The following is a 12,789-nucleotide window of genomic DNA, read 5'->3' as shown; positions in this document are numbered from 1 at the left end:
TTATGGCCTATAACCTGAACTATCAAAATGGATGATTGCATGACCACCAGAACTTTGGGACTTTGATATCGCATGAAACTTTTGAGTGCTGCATGGACTGCAATAAAAATCATCTTTATTAAAGGAAATAAACATTCCAACTATCGTGGACACAATATGTGGAGGTTGGTCTTCTTGGAGGAGATTCTAATGCTGGTCAAGACTGAAGGTAAAAGGAGAAGGAAACAAAATAAGCTTGTGTTAAAAGTGCCATGAACCAGTAAGTGTTCAGAGAATCCCCTCCTGACCGACAAGCACGGTTTACCAAAGTCCATGGTAGCCCAGAGAGTTGAACTCTTAATTGAATTGAAGGTAGATGGGGTGGGGTTCCTCTTCAATGCATATGTGAAGCTTCACTGGTTTGACATGATGTTGATGTACAGTGGGGCAAAAAAGTATTTAGTCAGCCAACAATTGTGAAAGTTCTCATACCTCAACTAAGTATCACCTCAACTATGAGAGACAAAACGTGGAAACAAATCCAGACAATCACATTGTCTGATTTTTGAAAGAATTTATTTGCAAATTATGGTGGAAAATAAGTATTTGGTCCCCTACAAACAAGCGAGATTTCCGGCTCTCACAGACCTGTATCTTCTTCTATAAGACTCTCCTCTGTCCTCCACTCATTACCTGTATTAATGGCACCTGTTTGAACTTGTTATCAGCATAAAAGACACCTGTCCACAACCTCAAACACTCACACTCCAAACTCCACTATGGTGAAGACCAAAGAGCTGTCGAAAAGGACACCAGAAACAAAATTGTAGACCTGCACCAGGCTGGGAAGACTGAATCTGCAATAGGCAAGCAGCTTGGTGTAAAGAAATCAACTGTGGGAGCAGTAATTCGAAAATTGAACTTACAAGACCACTGATGATCTCCCTCGATCTGGGGCTCCACGCAAGATCTCACCCCGTGGGGTCAAAATGATCACAAGAACGGTTAGCTAAAATCCCAGAACCACACGGGGGGACCTAGTGAATGACCTGCATAGAGCTGGGACCAATGTAGCCAGTAACGCACTACGCCGCCAGGGACTCGGATCCTGCAGTGCCAGACGTGTCCCCCTACTTAAGCCAGTACATGTACGGGCCCGTCTGAGGTTTGCTAGAGAGCATTTGGATGATCCAGAAGCGGATTGGGAGAATGTCATATGGTCAGATCAAACCAAAATAGAACTGTTTGGTAGAAACACAACTCGTCGTGTTTGGAGGAGAGAGAATGCTGAGTTGCAACCAAAGAACACCATACCTACTGTGAAGCATGGGGGTGGCAACATCATGCTCTGAGGCTGTTTCTCTGCAAAGGGAACAGGATGACTGATCCGTGTACATGAAAGAATGAATGGGGCCATGTATCGTGAGATTTTGAGAGCAAACCTCTTCCCATCAGCAAGGGTATTGAAGATGAAACGTGGCTGGGTCTTTCAGCATGACAATGATCCCAAACACACTGCCTGGGCAATGAAGGAGTGGCTTCATAAGAAGCATTTCAAGGTCCTGGAGTGGCCTAGCCAGTCTCCAGATCTCAACCCCCATAGAAAACCTTTAGAGGGAGTTGAAAGTCCGTGTTGCCCAGCGACAGCCCCAAAACATCACTGCTCTAGAGGACCTCTGTATGGAGGACATGGAGGCCAACATACCAGAAACAGTGTGTGACAACCTTGTGAAGACTTACAGGAAATGTTTGACCTCTGTCATTGCCAACAAAGGATATATAACAAAGTATTGAGATGAACTCTTCATATTGACCAAATACTTATTTTCCACCATAATTTGCAAATAAATTCTTTCCAAATCAGACAATGTGATTGTCTGGATTTGTTTCCACATTTTATCTCTCATAGTTGAGGTGATACCTATGATGACAATTACAGGCCTCTCTCATCTTTTTAAGTGGTAGAACTTGCACAATTGGTGGCCGACTAAATACTTTTTAGCTACACAGCAAGCATTCACTGCCTTCACAATAAATAATGAGATGGTAAACGGTTTAAATGCGTCAGTCACATTTTACATAGAACTTTGTCTTTTATTTTTGCATTCTACCTCTTCATCCGTGAATGTGACGTATTGCCCGCCATTGGCTGCAGTACCTTCATTGCTATTCTCAGACATCGTGCCAAAAGTGACTTCAATAGAAACCAGTAAGAATGTTGTTTCTGTATCATTAATGTTCTATTCTTCCCACTAATGTTTGTATCAGGAGGACGACGACGTGTCCCAGTGCCCTTCAGAGTATGAACTCAACCTCCAGGATAATGGCTTCCTGAGCAGGAATGATGCCATCAAAAGCAAAGTCTCCAAACTGAAAGAGCAGATCAGGAAGAGATATCCTTCCAATAACCTGGGTGAGTTCTTATAAGCGCTTATATCACTGAATATAGAGTAGTACATGCTAAGAAAATCACAGAGGCTTCCTATGGTGACTTGCTGGGTTTTAATGCATACTTTGTATGTAGTGCTGCCTATCACAGCACTTTTATCCCTGTGGATAAATTATTTACCAGTAGAAAAATGTCTTTTACATTGGTGGTCAGTGAGAAGAATGTTCCTTACATTGGTGATCAGTGAGAAGAATGTTCCTTACATTGGTGATCAGTGAGAAGAATGTTCCTTACATTGGTGATCAGTGAGAAGAATGTCCCTTACATTGGTGATCAGTGAGAAGAATGTTCCTTACATTGGTGATCAGTGAGAAGAATGTTCCTTACATTGGTGATCAGTGAGAAGAATGTTCCTTACATTGGTGATCAGTGGGAAGAATGTTCCTTACATTGGTGATCAGTGAGAAGAATGTTCCTTACATTGGTGATCAGTGGGAAGAATGTTCCTTACATTGGTGATCAGTGAGAAGAATGTTCCTTACATTGGTGATCAGTGAGAAGAATGTTCCTTACATTGGTGATCAGTGAGAAGAATGTTCCTTACATTGGTGATCAGTGGGAAGAATGTTCCTTACATTGGTGGTCAGTGAGAAGAATGTCCCTTACATTGGTGATCAGTGGGAAGAATGCTCCTTACATTGGTGATCAGTGGGAAGAATGTTCCTTACATTGGTGATCAGTGGGAAGAATGTTCCTTACATTGGTGATCAGTGAGAAGAATGTTCCTTACATTGGTGATCAGTGAGAAGAATGTTCCTTACATTGGTGATCAGTGAGAAGAATGTTCCTTACATTGGTGATCAGTGAGAAGAATGCTTCTTACATTGGTGATCAGTGAGAAGAATGTTCCTTACATTGGTGATCAGTGAGAAGAATGTTCCTTACATTGGTGATCAGTGAGAAGAATGCTTCTTACATTGGTGATCAGTGAGAAGAATGTTCCTTACATTGGTGATCAGTGGGAAGAATGTTCCTTACATTGGTGATCAGTGAGAAGAATGTTCCTTACATTGGTGATCAGTGAGAAGAATGTTCCTTACATTGGTGATCAGTGAGAAGAATGTTCCTTACATTGGTGATCAGTGAGAAGAATGTTCCTTACATTGGTGATCAGTGAGAAGAATGCTCCTTACATTGGTGATCAGTGAGAAGAATGTTCCTTACATTGGTGATCAGTGAGAAGAATGTTCCTTACATTGGTGATCAGTGAGAAGAATGTTCCTTACATTGGTGATCAGTGAGAAGAATGTTCCTTACATTGGTGATCAGTGAGAAGAATGCTCCTTACATTGGTGATCAGTGGGAAGAATGTTCCTTACATTGGTGATCAGTGAGAAGAATGTTCCTTACATTGGTGATCAGTGAGAAGAATGTTCCTTACATTGGTGATCAGTGAGAAGAATGTCCTTTACATTGGTGATCAGTGAGAAGAATGTTCCTTACATTGGTGATCAGTGAGAAGAATGTTCCTTACATTGGTGATCAGTGAGAAGAATGTTCCTTACATTGGTGATCAGTGAGAAGAATGTTCCTTACATTGGTGATCAGTGAGAAGAATGTTCCTTACATTGGAGATCAGTGAGAAGAATGTTCCTTACATTGGTGATCAGTGAGAAGAATGTTCCTTACATTGGTGATTAGTGAGAAGAATGTTCCTTACATTGGTGATCAGTGAGAAGAATGTTCCTTACATTGGTGATCAGTGAGAAGAATGTTCCTTACATCGGTGATCAGTGGGAAGAGTGTTCCTTACATTGGTGGTCAGTGGGAAGAATGTTCCTTACATTGGTGATCATTGAGAAGAATGTTCCTTACATTGGTGATCAGTGAGAAGAATGTTCCTTACATTGGTGATCAGTGAGAAGAATGTTCCTTACATTGGTGATCAGTGAGAAGAATGTTCCTTACATTGGTGATCAGTGAGAAGAATGTTCCTTACATTGGTGATCAGTGAGAAGAATGTTCCTTACATTGGTGATCAGTGAGAAGAATGTCCCTTACATTGGTGATCAGTGAGAAGAATGTTCCTTACATTGGTGATCAGTGAGAAGAATGCTCCTTACATTGGTGATCAGTGAGAAGAATGTCCCTTACATTGGTGATCAGTGAGAAGAATGTTCCTTACATTGGTGATCAGTGAGAAGAATGTTCCTTACATTGGTGATCAGTGAGAAGAATGTTCCTTACATTGGTGATCAGTGAGAAGAATGTTCCTTACATTGGTGATCAGTGAGAAGAATGTTCCTTACATTGGTGATCAGTGAGAAGAATGTTCCTTACATTGGTGATCAGTGAGAAGAATGTTCCTTACATTGGTGATCAGTGAGAAGAATGTTCCTTACATTGGTGATCAGTGAGAAGAATGTTCCTTACATTGGTGATCAGTGAGAAGAATGTTCCTTACATTGGTGATCAGTGAGAAGAATGTTCCTTACATTGGTGATCAGTGAGAAGAATGTTCCTTACATTGGTGATCAGTGAGAAGAATGTTCCTTACATCGGTGATCAGTGGGAAGAGTGTTCCTTACATTGGTGGTCAGTGGGAAGCTGCCTCTGGCCCTGGAACTATGAAGGTACCATGAAATGAGAGGTCGCTCAGCCACAGCTAAAGAAATCTATATCAACTTCTGGTGGAACCCCAGTTGGAAATAGCTGCTCAAGAGGTCACTAGGGGTTCCTTGTGCAATGAGAAGCCACTCTCGGCTGAGTAACCAACTTACACCAATTATCTTTTTAGAGATCTGTAAGGGGGGATTCTTCCCATAGAGCACAAATGTATGGAGCCTTGTACTAACCATCACAGTAATGTACTATGAGCTGTAGATATAATAATTCTTGGCCTAGAAATATGGGGTCCCTGTATGCTAGAAACAAAAGGCAGTTACAGGGACTTAGTTGCCTTTTAAAAAATAAAAAAAAAAGGTTTATACTTCAGAATCTTGGCTCTTTAAAAAAAAACGCTGTGGCTACCGAGACTTTAGTAATACAGAAATGCAACTGATGATTGTGTTATCTCTCACACGCCAGCCATATGTATTAATATTATTATTACAGGTACTTGTATAGCGCCGTCAATTCGCTTTACACATATATTATTGTACATTCACGTCCCTGCCCTCGAGGAGCTTACAATCTATAGCAGGGATCTCCAAACTTTCTAAACAAAGGGCCAGTTTATGGTCCTTCAAACTTTAGGGGGGTGTCCAGTGGGAGTACACATTTTCCTTGAGTTGGTGGGTGTAAACAATTTATCTTCAATATTAGGGGGAGAAATTGTATGCCATCATTGGTGTTAGTTGGAGGAATAGTGTCCCATTGGTTCAGTGGGAGGAATAGTGCCCCATCATTGATATCAGTGGGAGGAATAGTGCCCCATTGTTGGTGTCAGTGGAAGGAATAGTGCCCCACTATTGGTATCAGTGGGAGGAATAGTGCCCCATCATTGGTATCAGTGGGAGGAATAGTGCCCCATTGTTGGTGTCAGTGGAAGGAATAGTGCCCCACCGTTGGTATCAGTGGAAAGAATAGAGCCCCATCATTGGTATCAGTGGGAGGAATAGTGCCCCATTGTTGGTGTCAGTGGAAGGAATAGGGCCCCACCATTGGTATCAGTGGGAGGAATAGGGTCCCATCATTGGTATTAGTGGGAGGAATAGTGCCCTATCACTGGTGTAAGTGGGAGGAATAGTTCCCCATTGTTGGTGTCAGTGGGAGGAATAGTGCCCCATTGTTGGTGTCAGTGGAAGGAATAGTGCCCCACCGTTGGTATCAGTGGAAAGAATAGAGCCCCATCATTGGTATCAGTGGGAGGAATAGTGCCCCATTGTTGGTGTCAGTGGAAGGAATAGGGCCCCACCATTGGTATCAGTGGGAGGAATAGGGTCCCATCATTGGTATTAGTGGGAGGAATAGTGCCCTATCACTGGTGTAAGTGGGAGGAATAGTTCCCCATTGTTGGTGTCAGTGGGAGGAATAGTACCCCATCATTGGTGTAAGTGGGAGGAATAGTGCTCCATTGTTGGTATCAGTGGACGGAATAGTGCTCCATTGTTGGTGTCAGTGGGAGGAATAGTGCCCCATCATTGACGTCAGTGGGAGAAATAGTGCCCCATTGTTGGTGTCAGTGGGAGAAATAGTGCCCCATTGTTGGTGTCAGTGGGAGGAATAGTGCCCCATTGTTGGTGTTAGTGGAAGGAATAATACCCCATTGTTGGTATCAATGGGAAGAATAGTGCCCCATAATTTGTGTCAGTGGGAGGAACGTTGCCCCATCATTGGCGTCGGTGGAAGAAATAGTGCCCTGTTGTTGTCAGTAGCAGTATTTATGCCCCATTGTTGGTGTCAGTGGGAGGAACAGTGCCCCAAGGGCCAGATAAAGGCAAGTAAAGGGCCACTCTTTGGAGGCCACTGCTCACCTGTCCCCGTCTCATATTCCTATTTACACACACACAGCAATTTAGACCAGAACCAATGAACCTGCCAGCATGTCTTTGGAGTGTGGGAGGAAATCGGAGTACCCGAAGGAAACCAACACAGTTACACAGAACATGCAAACTCCTAACAGGCAGGGTTGTGGTTGGGATTTGAACCAACGACCCCAGTGCTGCTAGTTGGAAGTGCTAACCACTTAGCCACTGTGCTGCCATAAACAAGTATCGTGGATCTGATTTTTGTAGATTTTACAAGCCTCATTCTGACCTGCAGATTAACTTTATTTATTTTTTAAAGTTTTATTTATCAATACATTTTTGCACTGACAAATATACAAACATCCAAGACCCGACAGGCCAGGCGCAAATTTAAAACTTGCGCTTCTTGCGGATTAGATTTTTAAACAGATGTCCGATTTATATTTTATACCTCAATGATTACCTTGTAATATTATGTAAAACAAAGTGTTACTTTTGGCATTTTTGCATTGTTGGAAAACGTTGCGCTGCAATTGTGTCGGAACCGGGGGCGGATTGTGATCTCGGTACGTTCCGTATTGATTTATTGGCGTTGCCCAAGTCCCAGACGTAAAAGATTTCTCTAAAACTCCTTTTTGTTGTGTTTTTTTTTTTTTCTTCTCCGGTGGGCTCCGCTACAAAATCATCTTTTGTATGGAGGAAGGAGATTTGTAAGACATGCTGCATGGGACACACATAGCAGGCGTCTCCTGAGATATGTTACTATGTGGGCTATTGGACCGCGCATGCTAAAAAATTCACGGAAAAGTGTTGTTTTTTTTTTCTACTCCTGCAGTATTGTAGATTAAGAGTTACCCGTATATACTCGAGTATAAGCCGAGATTTTCAGCCTCTTTTTTGAGGCTGAAAGTGCCCCCCTCGGCTTATACTCGAGTCATCGCCGTCTGCCTGCCCGATCAGCGTGTTGAGCAGACAGACGGCGGACATTCTACTATTCAAAAGCCGCGCCTCCCTGTCTGTGATAGGCGGAACACTCAATTTCCCAGCAGTCAGTGTTCCGCCTATCACGGACATCCGCTCATTCTCATACTACGGACGAGGATGAGAGGATGTCCGTGATAGGCGGAACACTGACTGCTGGGAAATCGAGTGTTCCGCCTATCACAGACAGGGAGGCGCGGCTTTTGAACAGAGGAATGGCCACCGTCTGTCAGACGAGGAGAGCATGGCACACAGAGGCTGCAGATTGGCACAGGAAGGCAGGGACGGACGGGACACAGGGACGGACGGGACACAGGGACGGACGGGACACAGGGACGGACGGGACACAGGGACGGACGGGACACAGGGACGGACACAGGGACACAGGGACGGACACAGGGACACAGGGACGGACACAGGGACACAGGGACGGACACAGGGACACAGGGACGGACACAGGGACGGACACAGGGACACAGGGACGGACACAGGGACGGACACAGGGACGGACACAGGGACGGACACAGGGACACAGGGACGGACACAGGGACGGACACAGGGACACAGGGACGGACACAGGGACACAGGGACGGACACAGGGACACAGGGACGGACACAGGGACACAGGGACGGACACAGGGACGGACACAGGGACGGACACAGGGACACAGGGACGGACACAGGGACACAGGGACGGACACAGGGACGGACACAGGGACGGACACAGGGACGGACACAGGGACGGACACAGGGACGGACACAGGGACGGACACAGGGACGGACACAGGGACACAGGGACGGACACAGGGACGGACACAGGGACGGACACAGGGACGGACACAGGGACGGACACAGGGACGGACACAGGGACGACGGACACAGGGACGGACACAGGGACGACGGACACAGGGACGGACACAGGGACACAGGGACGGACACAGGGACACAGGGATGGACACAGGGACACAGGGATGGACACAGGGACACAGGGATGGACACAGGGACGGACGGGACACAGGAATGGACACAGGGACGGACGGAACACAGGAATGGACACAGGGATGTCTCACCCTCGGCTTATACACGAGTCAATAAGTTTCCCAGTTTTTTTTGTGGTAAATTGGGGGCCTCGGCTTATATTCGGGTCGGCCTATACTCGAGTATAATACGGTAAGATTAAACTTTAGGTTGCTAACTCGAAACACAAGGAATCCGCTGTGCATTTCCATGTTGGTCTGAGGAAAAAAATGAAAAAATAAACACGATTACGAGCCGATTTCACAAACCCTGAAATAATTAGGAGCGGAGCGAACGGCGTATGGACCGATCGGCTGTGGGCATTTCTATACTGCTAATGCTAAATACCGAGGCTGAGTTTAAGACAAACTGGGCTGCTCACTTTAGCAAGGGAATTTTCTCCCCCCTGCGAAAAGTGAATGAGGTGATATTTTACATGTAAAGAATACCCAATCACGTGCAAGGAAAAAAAAAATTGCATTTTTGCTCGCACATGATTGGATGATGGAAGTCAGAGCTCCACCTCATTCACTAAGCTCTGGGGAAATTAATTAATGTGAATATGGATATTACTACTTAAGAGCCGGTTCACACAGGGGCGACGCGACTCTGGCCGCAACTTTGCGAGGCGACCTGGACACGACCTGAGCGCGCACCACAAGGCGACTTTCCAGTGGCCAATCAAACAACAAACAGTTTTGGGGGAGGGAGGGGTTTGCCTGAGAAAACAATTTTCTCTTCCTGCATTGTTGCTTCAGTTAAGACGCAATCCGACTTTGGAGGCGACTTCCATTGAAATCAATGGGTACCAGTCGCCTGGAAGTCAGATTGAAGTAGTACAGGAACCTTTTCTGCAGTCGGAGCGACTTCAGTAGTGTACATTAGGACGGCTCTCATTGACTAACATGGAATTTGATATGTTGCCATAAACCCGGTATTCTTCAAAGTGAAGGTAACTAGAAAACTCTGGACAGCCGCCGCACTCCAACAGAAGATTTCTATGAGCAAGCACCCTTGGTAGTGTGAAACGCGTTAGCCTGTATTGCTTTGCTGTGGTTTGTACAGTGTGATCCTGTTTTTACAATAAAAGTCACAAGAAATCTTCTTTTTGGAGTGCGCCTGTCCAGAGTTTTCTAGTTACCTTCATTGGCCGTAATGCCTTTGCCGGCACTTGTGGGCATTGATAGGTGGCACGGCTTGCTGGCGCTTAAGTACTGGTGGGCACTGATTTGTGGCACTGGCAGGCAGTACTGGTGGGCACATATGAGGCGCCTCTTCCTTTTTCGGGACTGATGTCCCTCCAATAGAGGCCGGTGATCAGCTTTTTTTCTTCTTAATGCTGTCGGCATGAGAAGAAAAAAAAAAAACAATCACCGATCTTCTGTTTACATCACATGATCAGCTGTCATTGGCTGACAGCTGATCATGTGGTAAGGGGTCCGATCTGTGATCACCCGCGTCTCATTGACTCAGGTGATCACAGCACGCATGCCCTTCAGTGGGGGGCGTGGCCAGTGTGCAAAGGGGAGGACGTCTATTGACTGCCTCCCAGCAAAGCAGATCCGCGCTGTAGCCATCATTCGGCTATAGCACGGATCTGAACAAGTTAAAGGGTAACGCATTTGAAGAACTGAAATGATAAATAAAAAGGGCGCCAACCCAAAATGCAATACACCACACTTGTGACATGTTTGACATGTTTGATATCTGTGAAAGACCTAGCCAGGACAGAGGCTCTTGGAGGGGACAGAATGCGAGCCTCTTGCCTTGCGATTATGGGCCCTGGCATTTGGGGGAACGGTGCTCTTTGTGAGCTGCATGCCTGGGGACCCCTTAGGTGGTGTTACTTCAGATCCATGTCCCCCCTCCCCCAAGACACACAGACTCTGGATATGTATTTGCCATATTGGCAATAGACTGAATCACACTGTTGGGACACAAACTGTTAGACGCCAATGTCATCAACTCCAGCCACCTGTCTGTTGTGTAAATGAGTCTAGTCTGGCTTGTAGGAGTATTCCACACATTGTTGTTTGTGCTAATTAACCCCGTGTTTATGTTTATGGTAATGTGTATTGAATAGTCAATCAGTGAGCTAGGAGACAAAGTCTTACCCTAAAATGTCCTTTCTCTCAGACAACTAGTCTGGGTCAATGATTAGATAATTAGCTCATGCTAATTAGGTTAGGTTTTAGTCTTCTGCTGTATTATAAATACTTGGCATTTTGGTTCTAATAAATCAGTCCATGTTGAGCGGCTAAGCAAGTGTCGTCTTGTTTTGTGCTTGTGAGCGGTTGTAATATCTGATATCTATATTCAGACTTAGGAAGCGGTATACTGACGGAAGCACTCAATCGGAGTGTGGGATCGGTTCCGTCACAATATCTATTCACTGGACATAAACCTCATCTTTTTTTTTTATACATTCCCAAAAAAATTTAAAAAGGATTATGCATTTCTTTGGAAATTTAAAAAAGTGTATTTATTTTCTTAAAAAAATTGCGTTTGAAAAATCGCTATGCAAATACCGTGTGACATAAAAAAAAAAAAAAAAATTGTAAAACCCACCAATTTATTCTCTAGGGGCTTCTGCTTAAAAAAAAAAAAAAAAAAAAAAAAAAAGGGGGGGGGGGGGATTCTAAGTAATAATTTAGAAAAAAATACTGATTGTTATGTGTAAACAAAGTGTCAGAAAAGGACTGGGCGTGGGTATTTTGGTCACCGACGCTCTGGTATGGCTCTGAGGGCCACTTTCTCTAACTGTAATGGAGATAAGAAGAGTGAAATCCTATGAGTTTAGTGCAGCAGCAATACATAGTGAAAACATTTTGCACATAAATGATTAGACTTCATCCCTTGGTTGTGTAGAGATGGTGATCGTCAGATGGCCATAATTCAAGCCACAAATAATTTAGGATGGATATGTTCCCTGACCTAGAAGGGAATCGCTTTTATTCTGTAGCTGGGCACACACTGATACCATCTGGAGATCTTCCCTCCTCCTGGCAGAAGGATAAATTATACATCCTCCCTCCGTGGTATATTGCCATGATATAGCTTTAGCGTTTTTGTTTTCTGCGTTCTAGTCGAAAATGCTTGCCCGGACCGGGGCAGGAGTCATCCTGGAGCACAGTATGCAGAGATACAGAATCCCGAGGCCTCTGCAGTGAAGGATGACTCCAGATTCTCAGACAAGTGACCATGAATCATGGAACTCCTGTGGATGGTCTTACATGACCTTCTTAAATCTCTGCTGAAAGCCAGGAATGCTGTTCCTAACTATGAGCATGAGGTAATTCCATCATTATCGGGTGCTCTGCCAGTGAACCATGGCTACTGGAATAAGCAATCGAATAAAGGTATGTAGGTGGGGTGAAGAGTGGTGCCGCAGGATAACCCCCAGTGCAAAGAAAGAACTTTGTATTGGGTTAATGCAGAGACAGTCCACAAACGACCCAGTGGGAAGACGGTCCACAAACGACCCGGTGGGAAGGCGGTTCCACAAACGGCCCGGTGGGAAGGCGGTTCCACAAACGGCCCGGTGGGAAGGCCGTCCACAAACGACCCGGTGGGAAGGCCGTCCACAAACGACCCGGTGGGAAGGCAGTCCACAAACGACCCGGTGGGAAGGCAGTCCACAAACGACCCGGTGGGAAGGCAGTCCACAAACGACCCGGTGGGAAGGCAGTCCACAAACGACCCGGTGGGAAGGCAGTCCACAAACGACCCGGTGGGAAGGCAGTCCACAAACGACCCGGTGGGAAGGCAGTCCACAAACGACCCGGTGGGAAGGCAGTCCACAAACGACCCGGTGGGAAGGCAGTCCACAAACGACCCGGTGGGAAGGCAGTCCACAAACGACCCGGTGGGAAGGCAGTCCACAAACGACCCGGTGGGAAGGCAGTCCACAAACGACCCGGTGGGAAGGCAGTCCACAAACGACCCGGTGGGAAG

General features: G+C 45.5%; 1 protein-coding gene across 1 annotated transcript in view; it reads left to right on the top strand.

The window, feature by feature from the left end:
* Window positions 1-12,789, top strand: part of ZFYVE27 (zinc finger FYVE-type containing 27) — a gene marked incomplete in the record, with an annotated part of 123,852 nt that overhangs the window by 74,532 nt on the left and 36,531 nt on the right. Inside the window, 1 exon segment of the mRNA XM_077455721.1 lies at window positions 2,248-2,392. Within this exon segment, the coding sequence (XP_077311847.1) occupies window positions 2,248-2,392 (145 nt within the window).

The sequence above is a fragment of the Lithobates pipiens genome, unplaced genomic scaffold (assembly GCF_037356315.1).
Source record: "Lithobates pipiens isolate NorthernLeopardFrog02 unplaced genomic scaffold, aLitPip1_a1.2 Scaffold_25, whole genome shotgun sequence".
NCBI classification, from domain to species: domain Eukaryota; kingdom Metazoa; phylum Chordata; class Amphibia; order Anura; family Ranidae; genus Lithobates; species Lithobates pipiens.
Note: the sequence above shows the minus strand (reverse complement) of the source record. Positions and strands in the feature narration are given on the sequence as shown.